Below are 17,939 nucleotides of genomic sequence, written 5' to 3'. Positions count from 1 at the left end.
TAATGTGTTGATTTGACTGACTTGTTAACCAAAATGCTAGAATAATACTCTCTGCCAATGCATCTCTCCCACCTTCCAGATGTTATTCTCAGCTGAATATGTAAATTATGTTTTCTTCCACAATTCCTGATACCTTTTATTGAACAGTTTTCAATTCCAAAACGGGTGTAGTTTTCCCTTTGTTTGCAATGCATATCACGAGTATCTGCAAATGGTATGAATTTCAAGGATAAAGAGATTTTCAAGAAATACAAAGCAAATTAGACAGAAGGTCTGTTTGGAATAATCTGTATTTGACATTAACATAGTATACATCTCTTGCAGAAAATTAAAAAAAAAAATCACAATGAGGAGCAATTGGCTTGTGCAAAAAAAAAGTTAATTTCCAGAAAAAAATATACAAAGGCATCATAAACTGTCAGTACAGCATACAGGTCAGCCAAATCTTTCAGCCAAGGGTCAGCGAATGTGTTTCATTTTCATTAGACTGGGACCAAATAGCCAGCCTTGCCCTAACGCCCTGCTGGGACACACTGCTGATGTTTTTCACCCAGTGAGGACTGGAGGGTTGTTAAGTGCCAACAGCAGAGTTGTTCTGGAGGAGACAGGTGAGATTTGGGATGGAAATGTGTTGGACAGCCTTCACAAAGATTTGGACGTTGTTGGCACAACACAAACGTCTAACATCAGAGGCAAACAGAAGACTACAAACCATGAGGTGGCTGTTGACCAGGCTGCAGTTCCCTGGTGGAAGACAAGGTTGGGGGGAGATGAGCCCCTGGTACCACCATCCAAAGGGGCATAAGCTTGTCCCGTCACAAGAGGAGGGAAGGACAGACAACCTCTGAGCCTTGCACGTGCCCAGGCAGGGGGGTGTCTCCACCTCAAGGTATATGTGGGGAGTTTCAGCTCCTATGGGGTGGCCACCGACTGCAGCAGCTTAACATTTTCCTCACTTTTTAATTTCACTTTGAGAGTGGGAGATTCAGTTGGATAGACAGAAAATCAGGGACTGGCACAGTTGTTATGAAGAGTTGAGACCTAGAGAGGATTTTCTGGGAGTTGCTTGAACTCCACAGCTTGGTCAGGAGACCAGAATGTGGATCTTTTATGGACCATATTAGAATGTAATATTTATTTTCCTGCCTACCATGATAAATAGCATTTATTAAACCATTTCAGAATGTGTTGGTCTATTTATTTTCACTGCCATATGTCCCTTGGGAGGTGGGTGGCTCATTAGCCAGACTGCTTGCAGCTGATTCTGGTAAAAAGTGCTCTCAATCTACCAGGCAGCCTGGAACCAGGTCTTGGGCCAAGGTGCTGAAATAGCAACAAGGTGGGGAACAAGAAGAGCATCCCCACAACCACCTTCACAAGCCAGTGCAAACTGCAAACATCTGCAGATTTTCTCCTGCTGTGACCAGACATGGTGAAAACCAGTTACATGCAGCCAGCATGCAAGCAAATAGTGGTGCCATGCCTGGAGTTAGTCCAGACAGCACTCAGCATGGCAAAATGACGTGCTCCAGCTCTGCTTGAAGAGGGTGGCTAATGCAGTCATGTTCCCACACGGACATGGCAGCTGAAGAGCAATGTGCCAAGGGGGTGACATCTCTCCAAACACCAGTGCCATCCCCAGAGCAAGGGAGGGCCGAGGTGTGCAGGGATGGAGTGGAGTGGGGAACCCAAAGACAGCAGCTTGGTGAGTGAGAGAAGTAACACATCTGACAAGGAAACAGGCTGACCCTCGCTAAAATGTCTGCTGTTGAAGAGGCGTGTTGCTCAAGGAGGAAATTAAAAAAAAATTTTCTTACAGGCAGAGGAGAAAGACATGAATCCAGAAGGAAGCTGATGAAGAAAGATATGCTTACGAACAAGAGCTTGGTAGTATGAGAAAAGATACAGTGAGGAAAAAAATTTAGAGTCATGGAAATGCATCTTTTCCTAGAAAGAACATAGATATGAAGGCTTATTTTAGAGTAAAGAAAAATACAGGGCTGATACAAAGCCCAGTTAACTCTGTTTTGCTTTGGATCACAACCAATGACAGGCATACTAGGTAATGAGTGACAGCTTGCAGCCAACATCTGATCAGTCTGAGATCTGTGAGGTGCACGTCATCAGCATTTCTGAGTCCACACTTGCTCGCTCATAAGATATGGATAATAAAACTGGAAAGTGGTCCAACAGACTGAGAAGAATCAAAGGAAATCCTTGGGGTTAATACTGCTCATAAGTAACCTTTTCAAGACATTTCTGCAAAATGCACTCGGGACTGAGGACTTTACGGCTGCTGAGCATTCATACCCTAAGCTCATGCTGCAAAGCTGCAAGTCAGAGTCCGTACTTAGAACGACCAAACGCTTGTGGTTTGCAAAAAACTTTTCCTCTAGCCAGGATATTGTGTAATAATTCCTGTTGAGATATGCTTCACTGAAGCAGATAGTACTGGCAGTCATTGAGGGTAAAGTCATATGCATGTGGTATAGCAATGGACATTGCAACACAGAAAAAAATGTCTACATTCCCAGGAAAGACGTATTTCTCCAAAATAACTGGTTTCTGTCAATGATCATAAAATGGCATGAAAGATGTCACCCATTTTAAAGAAAAGAGACCTTGTGAGGATAGTCAGCCATCTTCTGCCTAGGAAAGAGAAGCTATATCTACGCCTAACAGATGTTTTCCCAACTCATTTGGAAAAATCACCAACAAGGTTCAGTAATCTCCTAGTAAATTAAACCAGTGTTTCCCTATCTTCACATGAGATGGCGTATTTGAAAAAAAAATAATACAACCTCCAGCTGCTTCCATGATAATATTTCTGTGCATTGTTACAACACAAAGTATAGCCAATGAAAATTAAATGTGTAGTTTTTAGTCTGAACCACACTTGTGATAAGAACAAGAATGTCTAGGTAAAGTTTCCAATGCAACTGCTTAACATCAAGACTTCTAAACTTCACTCCTGATTTATTAAAGTTCTGTTCCCCCGGAATCTCTGATATATGGAATTTCAGGAAGAATGATGTCTCTGGGAGGATGCAAAGGTGAGGTGATTTTTTGATGGAAAGCTAATATCAGCAATAAAATAGGGCAGCTTCTGCTACTTCATAACATAAACCTCTCCGAGAGGCTGAATGGGCTTTGCATTTCCTTAATGAAGATACATTTTTTCAATTTAAAATCCTATGCAAGTGAAATACTGTTTTCATTGATGATCGCAGTAGGAAATCAATTCGGTATTACACATTCTGAAATAGATCCCATAAATTGTCTTCGCTCCTTGATTGCAATACAAGCCTGACAACCCACACAGCTGAGGCTCTGTCTCTCTATTTGGATAGCAGATGGTATTCTGACTGCCGCCTTATAAACAGAGTAGGTGAGCTGGCAGTAAAGATAAGACTGAGAGAGATTTGCTGACATTAAATTAATATAGACATTTCTTTCCTGATAGCATTTGATTTTCAGAGACTCTTGAGAATTTAGAGTTCAAATCTCTGAGATTCATGATATGCTGTACTATACAAGGTCATTCATGTCACAGAAGACTTTATGGGCAATAGTTCTTGCTGTCAGATAGCATTTAATATGTGCAAACACAGGCTACTTTCACAGGCTGAAGACTACATTCATTTTCAGTTATAACACTGCAGGTATAGTCTCATGAACTGCTGGGAGCACAATTTGTCTTACTTGTGCTGAATGATTCGTGAGAAATTACAGGAAAGGTCAGTCCTCCGTCTCAAGAGGGAAACTGTCACGGTGAAATTAAGGGATTAGCACCGGACCAGAGGCTGATGCTGCTGGAGCTGGGACAGCAGCTCAGCGCCTGCTGGAAGCCAGTCTCCTATACCATCTGCTGCAGGCTCATTTCCCCTGACTTCATGTATGGGCAGTGAAAACTGGTACTAGCATGCATAGCTCATAATAAAACCACTGTGCCTCATAATCTGAAAAATTACAGGCCTCTTGGTTCAACACATAGCTGAGATATTTGTAGGCAGACTCTCCTTTAACCTCTATGTCCTATTTTACTAAAGCTGGTGAAACACCATTGCCCATTTCATTTCACCAAAACTCAGGTGTGCAGAAACATTTCTGCCCTCAGAACAACCTTCCGCATGAAAAATAAACAAACCTTTACAGAACCACTCAGGCATTGCACCAGTCACTGGGTCCCACGTATCTCACCTCAGAGAAGTCTGTGGTTTTAGCTCTGCTGTGTCCAAGCTACAAACCCTGACAACATTTAAACCATTTAAACACAGTGGTCGGAATCGCTGTTTAAAATTCCCTTCTGCCAGGGAGGTGATGAAAGACTCCAGAGTAAGTGATGAAGGAGCAGACAAGCTTGCCAACTTCTTCTCCTGGTGGACAATAACCAACAAAGAGAACATTTGAGTGATGAACAACCATCCTTAGGGACCCTGCTTCTCTATTGATCTGCGGTCTGAGGACTTATCTTGAGGAATGTCAGAGCATTCAAAGCAAAAAGGAGAGAAGCAACTCATTCCTTTGCTTTTCCTTAAACTTTGCAAAGGACAGACGTTGAAAGCTGGCCTACTGTGCCTATGAAACTACCTGCAGTTCTGCCCTCATTTTAAGGTAAGAAAAATTATTTGTATAACAAACAGAGCCTAATCTCAGGTGAGATAGCTTAGAAGGATTTTTTAGAAGAGACAAGTGTTCTTCTTCAGACTTACAAATATTTTTGTGGGCTTACTCCAAGCCCCGGCACTTGACTTGGTAATGTCACTCTCACCTTGAAGGAAAAGATGTGTTAGCACTGAGGACAGCTGGGCCCAGGGTGATGAGATATGAGGCAGCTGGACAGATGGAGCCTGCTGTAAGTCACTACTACTCCGCTAGGACACGGGAAAGAGGTGACAGGAAGCAAAGTCAGAGAGGACAAAAGATGCCAAGTATATAAATACATTTGACATTAAGTGCTGAAGGTTTTCATTCCCACACTAGTGGAAGAATAACAGCCACTACCTTGATTTTGATGGTGAGACTGGAGAGAAAAGAGGAAGAAGCTACACAGATATTACAGGAAAAACAAACAAAAAACAAAACAAGACATAATCATTAGATAACACTAAATGCAGGGGAAATCTCTGCATGTGTCTGTGGCTGGATGGATGTCTGCATCTACAAACACATTTCAAGTGAGCTGTTCACGTACTATTTCTCAGCCTGCAATAAGTGGGTTTGGTAACAAACTGTGGGGGAACTGAATCCATGACACCATTCAGTGTCTGTGAAAAGGTGTTTTCCATTGGCTTCGACTTACACATTCAGCAGCAATGTTTGGTACCCAGAGTAGACAGTAAATGATGTCTTTGATTTTTTCTTTTTCCTTTGATATAATATTTTGGAGTAAACAACCATTTGTTCCTCTTTCTTTTCCAGTGTAAATATAGTCACAAACTTATCGGTATAGAAGAAAGTTCTCAAGTGGCTCAGGCAGGTGCAGCTTAGGGACTGCATATAAGCACGACCGACCCAGACGTTTTCTGATACACAACCGGCACAGCTGGGCAAGGCTGGCAGGACCTGGAAAAAATAAAATAAAATAAAAGCAAGATCAAGCTCCCCCACCCCCAGTATAAGTCAAAAGGCAACAAACAGCAGCAAGATTTGAAAATCAGATCAAGCACTACACAACAACTCGTTGATGTTAAAGAGATCTACTATAATCAAACTATTATTGACTTATGAAGTCTAAACTGTTTCAGCAACTTTAAACTTTTGAGCACTAAAAACCTTTTTCTGCATGCATAGTTTTTTTCTGGACTTTTTCTTGAGCAAATACTGAAAATGCCATATAGGTGTCCGCACTGTGTCTATGTCTAGCTGTGTCTGGAAAGGCATAGCCCGAGGAGCACAGGCCAGCTACGTGGGCATGAACAAGCTGGAAAAATGGTTGGAGGGGAATTAATCCAGCATGTCCATATCGCAGCAATATTACTATTGGATGGACCAAGTTTTGGCTATATGTGGCACAGGTGAAAATGGCGCAAGAGGAGCTAGATTCATTTCTGCTCAGAAGTTGCTTTCAGTAGACTGGGAAGATAAATACAAATATTGTAGGGAGGCTGCAAGTAAGCTACAAAGGGCACTGCAGCTTACTTGTAGCCTTCCTGCACTTGCTTGCAGGTTTGTGCTTGGACTGCAGCCCCACAAACGTTCATTCATTGTACCTTTTTCTTCAGGAATCTGGATGTTGAGTCAGAGTGCTTGGCTGAACACAAGATGGTGCTACTAAAATAGCTGTGTTGATATCAGTAAATAAACTCTGCCAGCAATTTTCAATCCTCAGTCCTTAGAGTCCTGATTAGTCAATAAAAATAACTTTCCTTCCATATATTGGAAAGAAAAGCACAGAATAACCGACCAATTTACTTACTAAAACTAATATTGTGCAGCAGATGTAGCAACAAAAGAGATATTGCTTGTTTCTGCATAGTAGGCCTGTGCTACAAGCTTGAAATCAGTAGAGGACTTACATAGGGAATTACTTTTTTAAACAGTGATTAAAAGTACTTAGGTAAAAGAAATAAATACTGCTCTATTAAAATAAAAAGAGAGAGAGAGAGAGAAGAAGAAGAAGAAGAAAGGAAACCTTTACCTTCCCGAAGTAGGAGTGCCTGCTCTATTTTGCTGTTGGGTACAGCAAGGTCCAGGGCACATTTGAAATCTGCATTTCTGCCTTTCAGGTTAGCACCATAGTCTGCCAGCAAGACAACTATCTCCACGCTGGATTTCATTGCCGCCGCATGGAGAGGGGAGTCTAATCGCTTCCCCGCATTCACGTTGGCTCCTTGGGAAAACAAGAGTGTGTGGTTGGCACTGGGAGGAGGCAGGAGCCTTCTGACCCTGCATCACACAGGTTGGCTTCCGCCAGTAGCCTCAACAATTGAAGGGCATCAGTGGCACCCAGCCCTTCCTAATTTCTCTCAGGACCATCAGTTCAAAACTCATCTGAACAAATACCTGCTTTATAAATGTCTACTGAGTCTGCAGCAGGTAGGGCTGAGCAACCACTGAAATTCTTAGACTTTCAACCCAGTAGATGATCAAAAGCTATCACATGCTGTGTAGATTTGTTAATATCACACAATCTGACATAGGTCATATTAATTTAGTTACAGGGAGATGGGTGAGGGAGAGGCAAGGGAGGAAAAACTCTTTAGGTATCTGATTGGAATAATTTTGGGAGTACAGCAAACAAAATGCATGCCCTAGGTTTTGCCATTCACAGCAGGGTCATGCTTCCAGCAGGTGTCAATCAGCAAATGTACACTGACAGCAAAAATGTAGTCTAGCTCTTAAATTATGCCTGACCCTACAGGGATTATACTTTCAAGCATCTTTACTACTATCTTCATCATCAGCTGAGAAGCAGATGAAGTCAATGCTTAGCAAGGCAGTTAATTTTTTCATAATCAGAAGACTTGATTTTGGTCATCAATATTGGCCGATACTTTCTATGTTTCCTGACATCATTCTAGAAAATAAACTCTGCTTTACTTTCATATTCAGATGGTCTCAGGTAGGTCTCTGTAACTATAGTTTTCCAGTAAGGAAATCCTAAGTTCTTCATGAATACAGGTGAAATTTCAATTGTCTCACAAATTCAGGCTGTCCAAATATCTCTTGCAGAAATCTCTGTAATGTTTGTGTTGGAGAGGCAACCCAGGGTGATAAGCTGTGTTGGCTCACACCACCCCAGGTCTCTCCCAGCCCCTATCTGCAAGCATACCGAGCTCCAGCAGCTTCTTGACACAGTCTGTCCTCTGGTACGTGCAGGCCACGTAGAGCGGGGTCCCGTGCTGCAAGTCTTCTTGGTCAATGTCAACCTTGTGGGCCAGAAGGACCTCCATACACTCTCGGTGACCTGTGTGGTGAAAAAGAGCCACCACTTAATTTCAGCGCTGCAGAGCAGAATACAACCAGATACAATCAGTGAGGAAGAAAAGATGGGAATAAGCCAAGCATATTTATCCATGCTGTAGATTTTTTTCTTTGTTTTTTTTTTTGGGGGGGGAGGGGATGGAGGAGAGAATGTTTTAAAGTCAATAAGAGATGCATTCCTCATTGCGTTGCTGTTAGCTTCACTCCCACCCTGAACATTACCTCGCTTGACTGCCTCGTGAATGGGTGAAGCAAGGTGGTTCCCGAGCTGTGGCTTGGCTCCAAATTCAAGCAGCATGTTGACACAAGCCACGCTGCCACTGCAGCAGGCATTAAACAGAGGAGTGATCCCATCAATAGTGGCTGCGTTGACCTGAAACAGCAGGACACGCTCAGAATAATCCAATATAGGAGGAACGCCCTTGCGGTGTGCGTCATATGCTCAACGAAAATGCACCAGAACAAGATGCTTGCCTTGTTTAATCTCAGAATTGATTTTGTTTGCAATTTTCAGAGTCATTCATTATGGGACAGCACATATAACATTCTACTTTGAGCTCTGCCCTCTCTCACAGACAGCTAGTGTCGTAAGGCAGCAACACTGCCTGCTGGGAGTTGCTCAGAAAACGCAGATTATTTCTTTTTTACATTGAGAACTTGAGTGTTGTTATGACTGTCTATTTTGCGTTAACACATATCCATTATACACTCAGATGACTTTGCTTTTTAAATGAAAATATAGTTCATGTTTAATACTTTCACCTGAAAACACATTTCCAGCAGATAACACATTCACAAAAACATAGTCTTAATCCCAAACAGAAAAGGAGGCCAGACGGGTTTGTGTTCATGTGAGTGTGTGTGTTTGTGTGTAAGACAGAAAGAATTTCTGTCCTTGACCTCTGACATAGGTACCTGGCAAGAGCCACCATCCGTCATTCTCCACCGGGAGAGCACAGTGCCCAGGCTGTGCCATGCACAGCACTGTAGCTGCCAGGTTTGGCTGCCTGGCAGGCCCTCAGAGGCAATTTACGCAGCAAATCTGCATGCCTTTAATTTTGTGGCAAAGTGAGAAAGTACAATGAATCATGCAAGCTCATGGCAGTTTGTGTGGTTTCCAAATCAGTGAGAAGAGGAAAAAGATAGGAGAGAGAGAGCTGGAGAAGTCCTGGGCCACTAAAGAAGCCAAAGTTTGCTACCAGCCAAAGAACAGGAGCAGCATCACAAGACGGTGGAAGAACCAGGGGAGAAATACTCAGTTTGCAAAATATTTTGCCTGTAAAGCGGAGAAAGGCAGAGATGTTTAAAAAACTATTGAGTTATTTGGGTAATTCAGCAGTGGACCATAGGCAGTTGATAGCTTTCTAAATGTTATTCGTCCTTGCTCATTTGCCCTACTGAATTGTATACGACACCTTACAAGTTAACCCTTTTTCTTACAAGGTGTGCTTCCCACAGTCACAGACCCCTCCTTGCCCCTTTCAGTGCTTCAGCCCTGGCCATTTCCTGCAAACCCCAAGAGCACAGCAGCCGGCGGGAGGTCACGCTCCTCCTGGGGCAGCTGCAGCAGCACAGAAGGCAGCCCCTACCCTTCAGTGCCTCCTCCAGAGCATGGGAAGAGGCCAGGCACTGCAGCATGAGGATGTCTGTCTGTCTGCTCAGATTCTGGAGCCCCAAAATGCAGCTTGCTCTTTGTGAAATGGCAGGGCTCTGGCCAAGACTGTTTCAACAGCACTGTCACTGCAAATCCCATCCCCTTGCTCGATCTTCCTTCCCTCTTGCTCATTGTCAAGCTAAGTAATCCCCCATCCTACACAGCTTCAAAAACAGCAGAAGGAAAGGAATGGATGTATTTTGGGGTATCCATATTTCAGACAGATCTCTTGCTACAACACTGCGCCCCCCAAACTCTCATGGGGCAGGTCTGGCTAGAGCTGCTGGGGCACTGGAGGTCCGTTGGCATCATTTTACGGCAGCACCAGAGACTCAAGCAAGCTTATAGCAAGGGTAAGCAAGGAGATAACTGAAGAAGAGAAAATACTTCTTTGGTTTCCCTCTCCACTGGGCTTTGGTTTGACTGGTAAAAGAGGAAAGACGGATAAAACAGCTGTTGTGAAGTAAATGGTTTTGTTAATAATAAAAAAAAAAAAAAAAAAGCACAGCAATAAAGGTGAGCAGAAAAACAGAACGTTTTCTCCCAGAAGTCAGACAACAGCTTGCTGGTTTTATTTATGAACAGAGAGGGAGGGGAAAGGAAAAACAAAACAAAACAAAACTCTGGGACTATATATATTATATCAGGAACAGGCTGCTTTCTTAAGTAAGCAACAGGTAGTTCAGATGTGATCCCCTAAATTATAAAAAAGATAACACCGTTTGTATACCAAAACTGCGCAGAATTTTATTTTTCTCCCATCTTTCAAAAGGACTGAAATATGGCACAGTATGGGAAGCTAAATGGATTTTCTTCTGCAAGGGATAGCTTGATTGCCTGTTTTGGTGTTTCACAGCTTCTTGCCATGTAAATTGTGCTTGAAAAGCTTGTAACTCAGTCAAATGAAATATGTTCTCATATATCTCATCCTATTCCTGTATCTCCATTTTTAACGTGTATTCTACCTTAGTTCCAGCTGGACAAAATGGCATTTTATTAGCAGACAAATTGTGACATTGATTTAAGCACGTCTGTTTTTACTTATATGAGACTCACAAACTACGCCATGGAAGACTGGAGGCAATTCCAATGATCGTTACAGAGAAAACCAAGGGATAAGCCATTTTACCCAGACCTCCAGCAGCCCCAAGACTCACCTGAGCACCGTTCTCCAGCAGCAGCTTCGCACAGGCCACGTGGCCACCCAGGCAGGCTTCGTGCAGAGCCGAGACCCGATCTGTCGTCACCAGGTTCACATTGAAACCCTGCAAGGCAGAGCACAGGGCGTGAGGGGAAGGACCTGCCCAGCCAAGCAGCAACCCCAGGGCACCAGCAGTGGTTGGATGCTGGATGGAGAGCACCACACCGCGAGGCACAGGGGTAGGGATGCACACGGATCACATTATTGCTGTTTGTGGTTGTCACCAGAAAGGGTAGCTGCTAACGGTGGTGGTCCAGCAGCTTGGTTGGACCCTTTGGCTCGGCTCCATCAGTAGGGAAAGCAGACACCCTTATGATGTGATTCATCTCATCCTGAAATAGCTGTAGATCGAATGAATTGTATCCTGAAAATGCATCCACTGATTATATGGGGTGCCCAGTGTGGTTCATTCAGGTATAGTAAAGTAGACCCATAATGGAGGTGGGACAAATCTCACCCACAGATCTGTTCCTCTTATCTGACCACCCAGAAGTTGTTTTACACTGGAAGAAAAGAACTGTGAATTACACACGCCTCATTATAGGCATTTCCCTAAGTGACAGTTTTTACATCTATTCTCACAAAAACAGACAGCAGATATATTCACCAGGGAGACAGAAATTGCCATATGTGCTGTCCCCAAAATACAGCCTAATCTCCTCGTAAGTAAGATTTCACAGCCACGTGTGAGAACAGGCCAGGGAGCAGCTTCATTTCACACTTGGCATCCTGTATCATGTAGCACTGTTCCCCTTCTGCTCAACGTGCTGTAAGCGAGGCAGCTCACAAGGTGGCAGCAATGCACCGCCTGGTAGCCGGTAGCAATGCTTTCGGTAGAGATAAATACAAGCGAGCAACGTTACACTGTGAAAGTCACCAAACCTGCTGCAATGAGCATTAAAAACAGCCACTGTAATTACTTTAGGATAGAAATTCTATGATATAAAACCAATCGTTTTTCAGCAATGTGAAAATGTTATTAATGCAAAGGCTGGCTGTGGCTAAAAAATGGCACAAAGTTCCTACACGTTACAACGATTCCAAGGGAACAGATAAAATCTTAAAAAAATGTTGAGATTATTCAATTTTCACATTGTATAGATGTTTCATATTTACTGATCAGTATGCTCCTTCGAGAATAATGTCTTCTAGAGGTGCCTGATAAGAAGAGAGTTATTCTTTTTCATTATTCATATATAAATTTAACAAATGAAATTCATTAATTGCAAATGAAAAAATAAGAACTGATATCTTGGACAAAACAGTAGTCCCCTCGATTAGTAAATGGCAATCAAATTACACATCTTAAAACAGCTGTTTCCCAAATACCACTGATATTAAGCCTCGTGTTCATATGATTTTACATTCTTCCCAGTGTATCTGAAAAATAAGATACTCCTTTGGGTGCTGGAACAGGCATTGGTGAGTCCTTGAGCTCCTTTAAAACCCCAGTGCCCCATTTCCACACAGGCACAAACAGCCCCTTATATCAGGGCATCTCCTGGGAAGCAAAAACTGTCCTGGATTTTTTTTAAGAGCTTGGTCCCAAGGCAGAGACTTCTGAGTGCCCCATACCCTAAAGTATAGCTCCATATTTCATTTCAGGCTAATGGCATAACCACCTGGGAAGCGATGAGCAATGGTTATACTGTTCCATGAAGAGCTTTGCCCTTACATTTATCAAACTGCTCTGAATCAGCTCCATTTCACTCTCCACAGACATTGCTACCTCAATCTATTTTCATCAGCAAGGACCCTCATCATTCACTCCTGAAATTAATGTTCTCAGGAGAAGGAGAAAGGGTAGATTAACTAAATAGCGTATATCCACACCAGGTGCTTCTCCCATGTGTAACCACAACCAGTGAACAACTGGGGCATCCACTGTTTAACTACAACACTGGGCGGCTCCCACTAATAAGATGGTGTAAAGTCAATGCAGATGGAGATAGAAGGGGCCAGAAGGGACCTCTTTAACAGAGGGAAATGTCACGTTCTGCCCCTGGGACAGAGCAATGCCGGACACAGGCACAGGCTGGGAGCCGGGTGGCTGGGGAGCAGCTCTGCAGAAAGGGCCCTGGGGGTGCTGGTCGGCGGCAGGCTCAGCACCAGCCAGCAGTGTGCCCTGCCAGCCAGAGGGCAAACCACATTTTGGGGTGCATTACACACAGCACAGCCAGCCGGTCAAAAGAGGCGATTCTCCTGCTGTATTCAGTGTTGGTGAGGCCTCACCCCGAGTACTGTGTGCAGTTCTGGGCTCCGCAGCACAGAAAGGCTGCTGAGGTCCCTGAAAGCGCCCAGAGGAGGCCAGCACAGCAGGCGGCAGGGCTGGAAGGCATGTGCTGTGAGGGGAGGCTGGGGACACTTGGGCTGCCCAGCCTGGAGGAGAGGAGGCCCAGAGGCGACCTCGCCGCTCTCCGCAGCCTCCCGAGGAGGGGAAGCGCAGGGGGAGGCGCCGGCCTCCGCTCCTGGGACCCGCTGGCAGGGCACGGGCACGGCACAGAGCTGCGCCGGGGAGTTCAGGCCGGGCATCAGGAAACGTTTCTTTGCCGTGAGGGCGGTCACACACCGCAACAGGCTTCCTGGGGAGCTGGGTGCTGCCCCGTGCCCGTCAGTGCTCAAGGGGCATTTGGGCAATGCCCTCAGTGATGTGCCCTAACTGCTGGTTAGGCACCAACCTCATTTGACTGCAGCTGTGCCTTGATAAATGTCTGGAGAAGAGGCTTTTGCCACAGCAGCTCCACTCCTTGAGGACATTGCCCATTTGAGATGCAGGCTCACCTTGTTCTCCATACAGCCATCACTGGTGAAAATTATTGACCATGATTTGTGGGGAAGAGATTACTCATTTGTGCCAGATTGAGGAGCTGGGTTTAAAGAAAGATGATAAGGAGGATAGCTCACCCTTCACAGCTGTCCGTTTTCATACCTGTTTTCATTTCTAATATATATCTTTTCCTCCCCTCTTGCCTAAACTCTTGGTTACAGTTGGAGTAAAGGGTTTCAGGCTGACAGCTCTCTCTTTAGGAACACCATGCTTGCTGTTTTATAAAGACATACTCTTACAACTTTTTTTTTTTTTTTAACTCCAAATATATAACATATATATTGTTCCTATTCTCTTCAAGCCCAGTCTACACTGTTTATCACTGAAGAAGAGCCCGAGGATCATTGTTTATTATACAGCAAGCTACAAGCAGTAGCAGTCTTTGTCCTGGGCTTGTACTCAGCATCTTGTCTAAGCAAACCAATACATGCCTAAAGATGTGCACATGGATATATCACTTATATGACTGTATTTCTTAGGCACTGCTGCAGTCTACTACCTGCTCACTGACTTGCAGATACCATTCAAGAGAAACCACGCTGCTTCCCAACCTTGTCTTTACCTGTAGGCTTTTACCTGTGCAATCAAGGTTTTCAAAGACAGGAGGCGTCCTTGGAAGGCAGCATCATGCAGAGGGGATCTGTCTGCCCAGCTGCCTAAAACAGCAAAATCATAAGAGTTAATTCAGGTACGCAACAAAAGGAGATCCTGGGAGGACAAGGGAAATGCATCTGCATATAAATGCAGACCAGGCTTGAAAAATCAATGCAGTGTCAGCAGTGAAACTGTTGATAAATTGATTTCAGCGGAGCAGCTGAGGGCTCAGCACCCACGAGTAAAGCAGGCCACTCATTAAGGGACCTAAACACAAGCTTGTTGGCAGAACTTTTAAAAACAGCTAAACACACCCTTCAGCAAAGACTATGACTTTAGTGCTGCTGGGACTCACCCAGGGACTTCAGAGCCCTGCAGTTCTCATATTGTACAAAAAAAAATACAAGCCTCTGTCTCTTCTAGGGAGCTTTTGTCACAAATGACCCATATTCTGGCTCCCCTTCACTTTACTAAGAGTCTTATAGGAGGGAGACACTCAGACACCTTGTCCCTCAAACCAATTCTAGCATGACCCTGGCAGTTTTATTTCCCAAACCAACAATTTCATAAATAACTTCCTCCAGCTCAGACTAGCAGGTATCACATTTCATCCTCCTCCTCACTAGAAGGTTTCAGAACAGACATGAAAAAAATAAATCCTGCCTGAGGTTTCACTTCTCTTCCTTAATCATTTTGAGTTGCTGAACTGTGCAGACTCCTTCATGCAAGCTAGCTTGCTCTTTTTCTTAATCTATTCAAGTGCCACAAAACAAAAAACCCTTAGCCTAGTTACTACCTACACTTATAGCCAGCTAGCCCATATTAAATGTAACTCAAGTGGAGTGAGTGCATTTATAGTGCCAGAGGATGGAAGCAATACCAATGTTTGCATTCATGCCCTGGTGTACAGTAACCCTACAAGCATAGTACTTGAAACCCATATCCTGTTTAATATTTTCAGCTATGCAGCACACCAGAGAAAGGAAAAGGTGATTCATCTCCATTTCAGGTGTAACCTGAAGCAGAGAGATCTCAATGAGAAGCTCAGAAACATCCCTGGGGACTTCAGGCCAAGGACTCAGCAATGATTTCAGCCTTGGCCACAGGAGACCTTATTTCAAGCCTTTACTGCCATGCCCAAGAAGCCCAACCAACAAAGGGCACCCTGGTGCACATGGCAAATTCACTGGCCAAGGCAGAAGTGACAGAGTCCAGAGATATGCAGGGGCCGTTGTGCCTGTATGCCACTGACTGCCACGCAGCTGCAGGAGAAGACGAGATGGACCTAAAGGATCTGTTCCACTCTCTGGCTTAAAGCCAGCATTACTCTCTGGCTTTACCAGGTTTTCAGCAGCCCTTGGCCTTCTTGCAGTGTGCTTTCACCACTCTAGAGGTGGGATGCAATTCACCTCATGGTGTTATGATTTTAAATAGTGTTTTTATTTTTGTCTCTATTTATGTAAGGAGCTGTTCCTAGGCTCCTAGGGCAGGAAGCTGGCATGGAAGAACCAGTCAGCATGCTATGCAACCAGTTTCTTAAGGACCAAGTAGGATTTGCTGGGTAAAATATTGAAAACAGGAACCAGGCAGGGATGGAGAGAGGTTTGCCTGAAAACATCCAAAAAACCTAACCTCATGCTGACAAGTGAAACAGGCAAGCTCAGTTCAGAAAGTTAGAAGACTGGTAACACTGCAAGGGACAAAAATTATGGGTTGTATCCAGCAGCAGGGTTCAGAGGTAACTCCGATAATAGAGCTACAGTGCCTTAATTAAATTCCTATTCATATTGTATAGTATGTGGAAACGCATTTCACATGCATTGTAAATACATGTGTATGCACACACATGCCTCACCAAGAAAATACATGCTGCTGCATACTTCCATGCTAGCCACAGCAACCTACCTCCCTGAAATGTGTGGCAAATATAGTTCCCATACGGGGCACATCTTCCCTTCACAGCAGTGAGTGACATGTCGGAAGACACCGTGTCTTTTCTAGACTTCTACAGATAAGTTAAGAAGCCCTGCTTCTGCACTACTTCACTGCAAAGAGAAGAGGCTGTGAAACTCTGCCTGTAATCCAATCCAGTGCCCCAGCAACAGCATCACATGATCTTATATTTTGAAAGATTATCCTTAATGGCTTTTTGCAAATGGCAACTTGCGGATAAAAATATGTTGTAGTCTGCTAAACTTCAAGGTACTTCGATAAAAACCTGTATGAAGGAAAAACTGCTGTGTGTCACGCCTTAGTCTACAACTGCACGAAGGCACTTCAGAAAAAGTGACAGCAATAAATAATTGGAATCATATTCCAGAGAATAGCAAATAAGTCAATAACCTTGAGACAGAAAATCCTGTATATAAATGCTCTGTAAGGAATGCTTTTCTGCTACATTTCTTATGGGCAGATCTTAATATCTTTTCTTCGGGTGGCCATCTCACACCCACTCATTTTCATGTGCCTGTTTTCGTGGTGGCACAGTTCATCATGAAGCAAGTGTCCAACAACTGAGTCATGTAAAGATCTGTGATGTCACAACGCTAATACAAATCTTCAAGTAGGAAAATAGGTTCTCATTAGTAGTAAAATTAAAATATTGTGTCATTTTAATTACTGGAGTTCCGGACATGCAAATGGCTGTCTATACATTACTATGGCAGTGATGCGATGGAATAATTTCAAAATTACTTGGAAGAAAATTAACCCCACAAAAAAGTGAAATGACCTATGAGATAGCCTAGCAAATAAAATCTATTCTTGTGCCATATATTTTTTTCAGAATAATTTTAGCTGTATTCATTTTTATGGTCTGATTTAACAAAACGGGGATTTGGGGCTTGGATTCATAAAGTCATTAATTATATCCTCCTAGTATCTCCTTTCAGAATATCAACATGCTAAATTTCATCCCTATAGTCTCTGACAGTAAAGCTAGTAGATCTGTCTGTAACCCCCACTAACGAATGCCTTGCTTCCTAGAACAATCTTTTTATCGACTGTAGTGCCTTGAGCAAATGTCGTCCTCATTCAAGCAGGGTAACTGTTGGAGTCTCATATTTTGCACACCTAAAGCATGCCAACACATACTGACAATGCAAAGACCTCAGAACTGGAAGGCACTTCAGCTTAAAACATTCACCCTATGCATTTAGCAACAGACTCCTCATTTTATGGCAATTCAATATTTAAAATCCGAAGCAACAAATTTGTAGCAAATAGATATCTAAATGTTAGAGTGCCAGTATTTTTACTTTACCTGGGACTATTCCATAGATCTCTTCTGCTATCCTGGCAGCCTCTTTTCTGTTGCCTTTAACAATATAGAAATGGGTCAGCAGAGCCAAGGAAATCTTAATTAAAAGCTTGAAGCAAAACAAAGCAAAAATGGCAAAATAAATGTTAGTGAAAGCATGGAGTATAGAACTGCCCTCCATTTTGGTTTGTCCTTTGAATAGTTTCTCAGGTCTGCTAAGCTGCACCGGGCTATTATTGGTATCGTATGTCATCTATTTTAAACCCTCCAGAACTTGCTGTTCCTCAGTTACCAAAAATACATTTGTTTTTATTCAGTATGGCTATTTGATACCAAATAACAATACCAAGTATAAAATAATCTGAAAATCTCGTGCCATATAGCATACAAACAAAAAATTCTTTTGCAAACCCACCTGAGTATGGATTTCTAAGACATTTTCAGACAGAAGTTCGCCGTACCACCTGAAAGCCTATCC

The 17,939-nt window shown here is 43.4% G+C and overlaps 1 protein-coding gene across 3 annotated transcripts; it reads right to left on the bottom strand.

The window, feature by feature from the left end:
- Positions 1 to 272: 272 nt before the first annotated feature.
- ASB11 (ankyrin repeat and SOCS box containing 11) lies at positions 273 to 17,864 on the bottom strand. Of its 3 annotated transcripts, none has more exons than XM_013183855.3 (7): positions 17,465 to 17,864; positions 14,185 to 14,264; positions 10,738 to 10,845; positions 8,149 to 8,299; positions 7,775 to 7,909; positions 6,641 to 6,832; positions 273 to 5,565 (listed from the first exon to the last, which is right to left on the bottom strand). In XM_013183855.3, exons 1-7 carry the CDS (start codon positions 17,712 to 17,714, stop codon positions 5,441 to 5,443), a joined length of 1,041 nt encoding a protein of 346 aa, XP_013039309.3. In that variant the 5' UTR covers positions 17,715 to 17,864; the 3' UTR covers positions 273 to 5,440. The 3 variants fall into 3 exon arrangements, with proteins under 3 accessions (XP_013039309.3, XP_066837754.1, XP_066837759.1); XM_066981653.1 differs by lacking the exon at positions 17,465 to 17,864 and adding an exon at positions 16,108 to 16,945; XM_066981658.1 differs by lacking the exons at positions 14,185 to 14,264; positions 17,465 to 17,864 and adding an exon at positions 12,457 to 14,155.
- Between the last annotated feature and the right edge of the window lie 75 nt (positions 17,865 to 17,939).

This window comes from Anser cygnoides, chromosome 1, assembly GCF_040182565.1.
Source record: "Anser cygnoides isolate HZ-2024a breed goose chromosome 1, Taihu_goose_T2T_genome, whole genome shotgun sequence".
NCBI classification, from domain to species: domain Eukaryota; kingdom Metazoa; phylum Chordata; class Aves; order Anseriformes; family Anatidae; genus Anser; species Anser cygnoides.
This window is presented reverse-complemented; position numbering and strand designations above follow the sequence as displayed.

What these genes read in the sequence shown, in the direction of transcription:
- ASB11 (XM_013183855.3), bottom strand. Translation starts at nt 17,714, where the DNA reads ATGACATACGATACCAATAATAGCCCGGTGCAGCTTAGCAGACCTGAG. An exon ending in TGCTGGAGAACGGTGCTCAG is followed by an intron (nt 8,300 to 10,737) that starts GTGAGTCTTGGG and finishes CTGCTGTTTCAG; the next exon opens with GTCAACGCAGCCACTATTGA. An exon ending in GGCACTCCTACTTCGGGAAG is followed by an intron (nt 5,566 to 6,640) that starts GTAAAGGTTTCC and finishes TATTTTTTCCAG; the next exon opens with GTCCTGCCAGCCTTGCCCAG.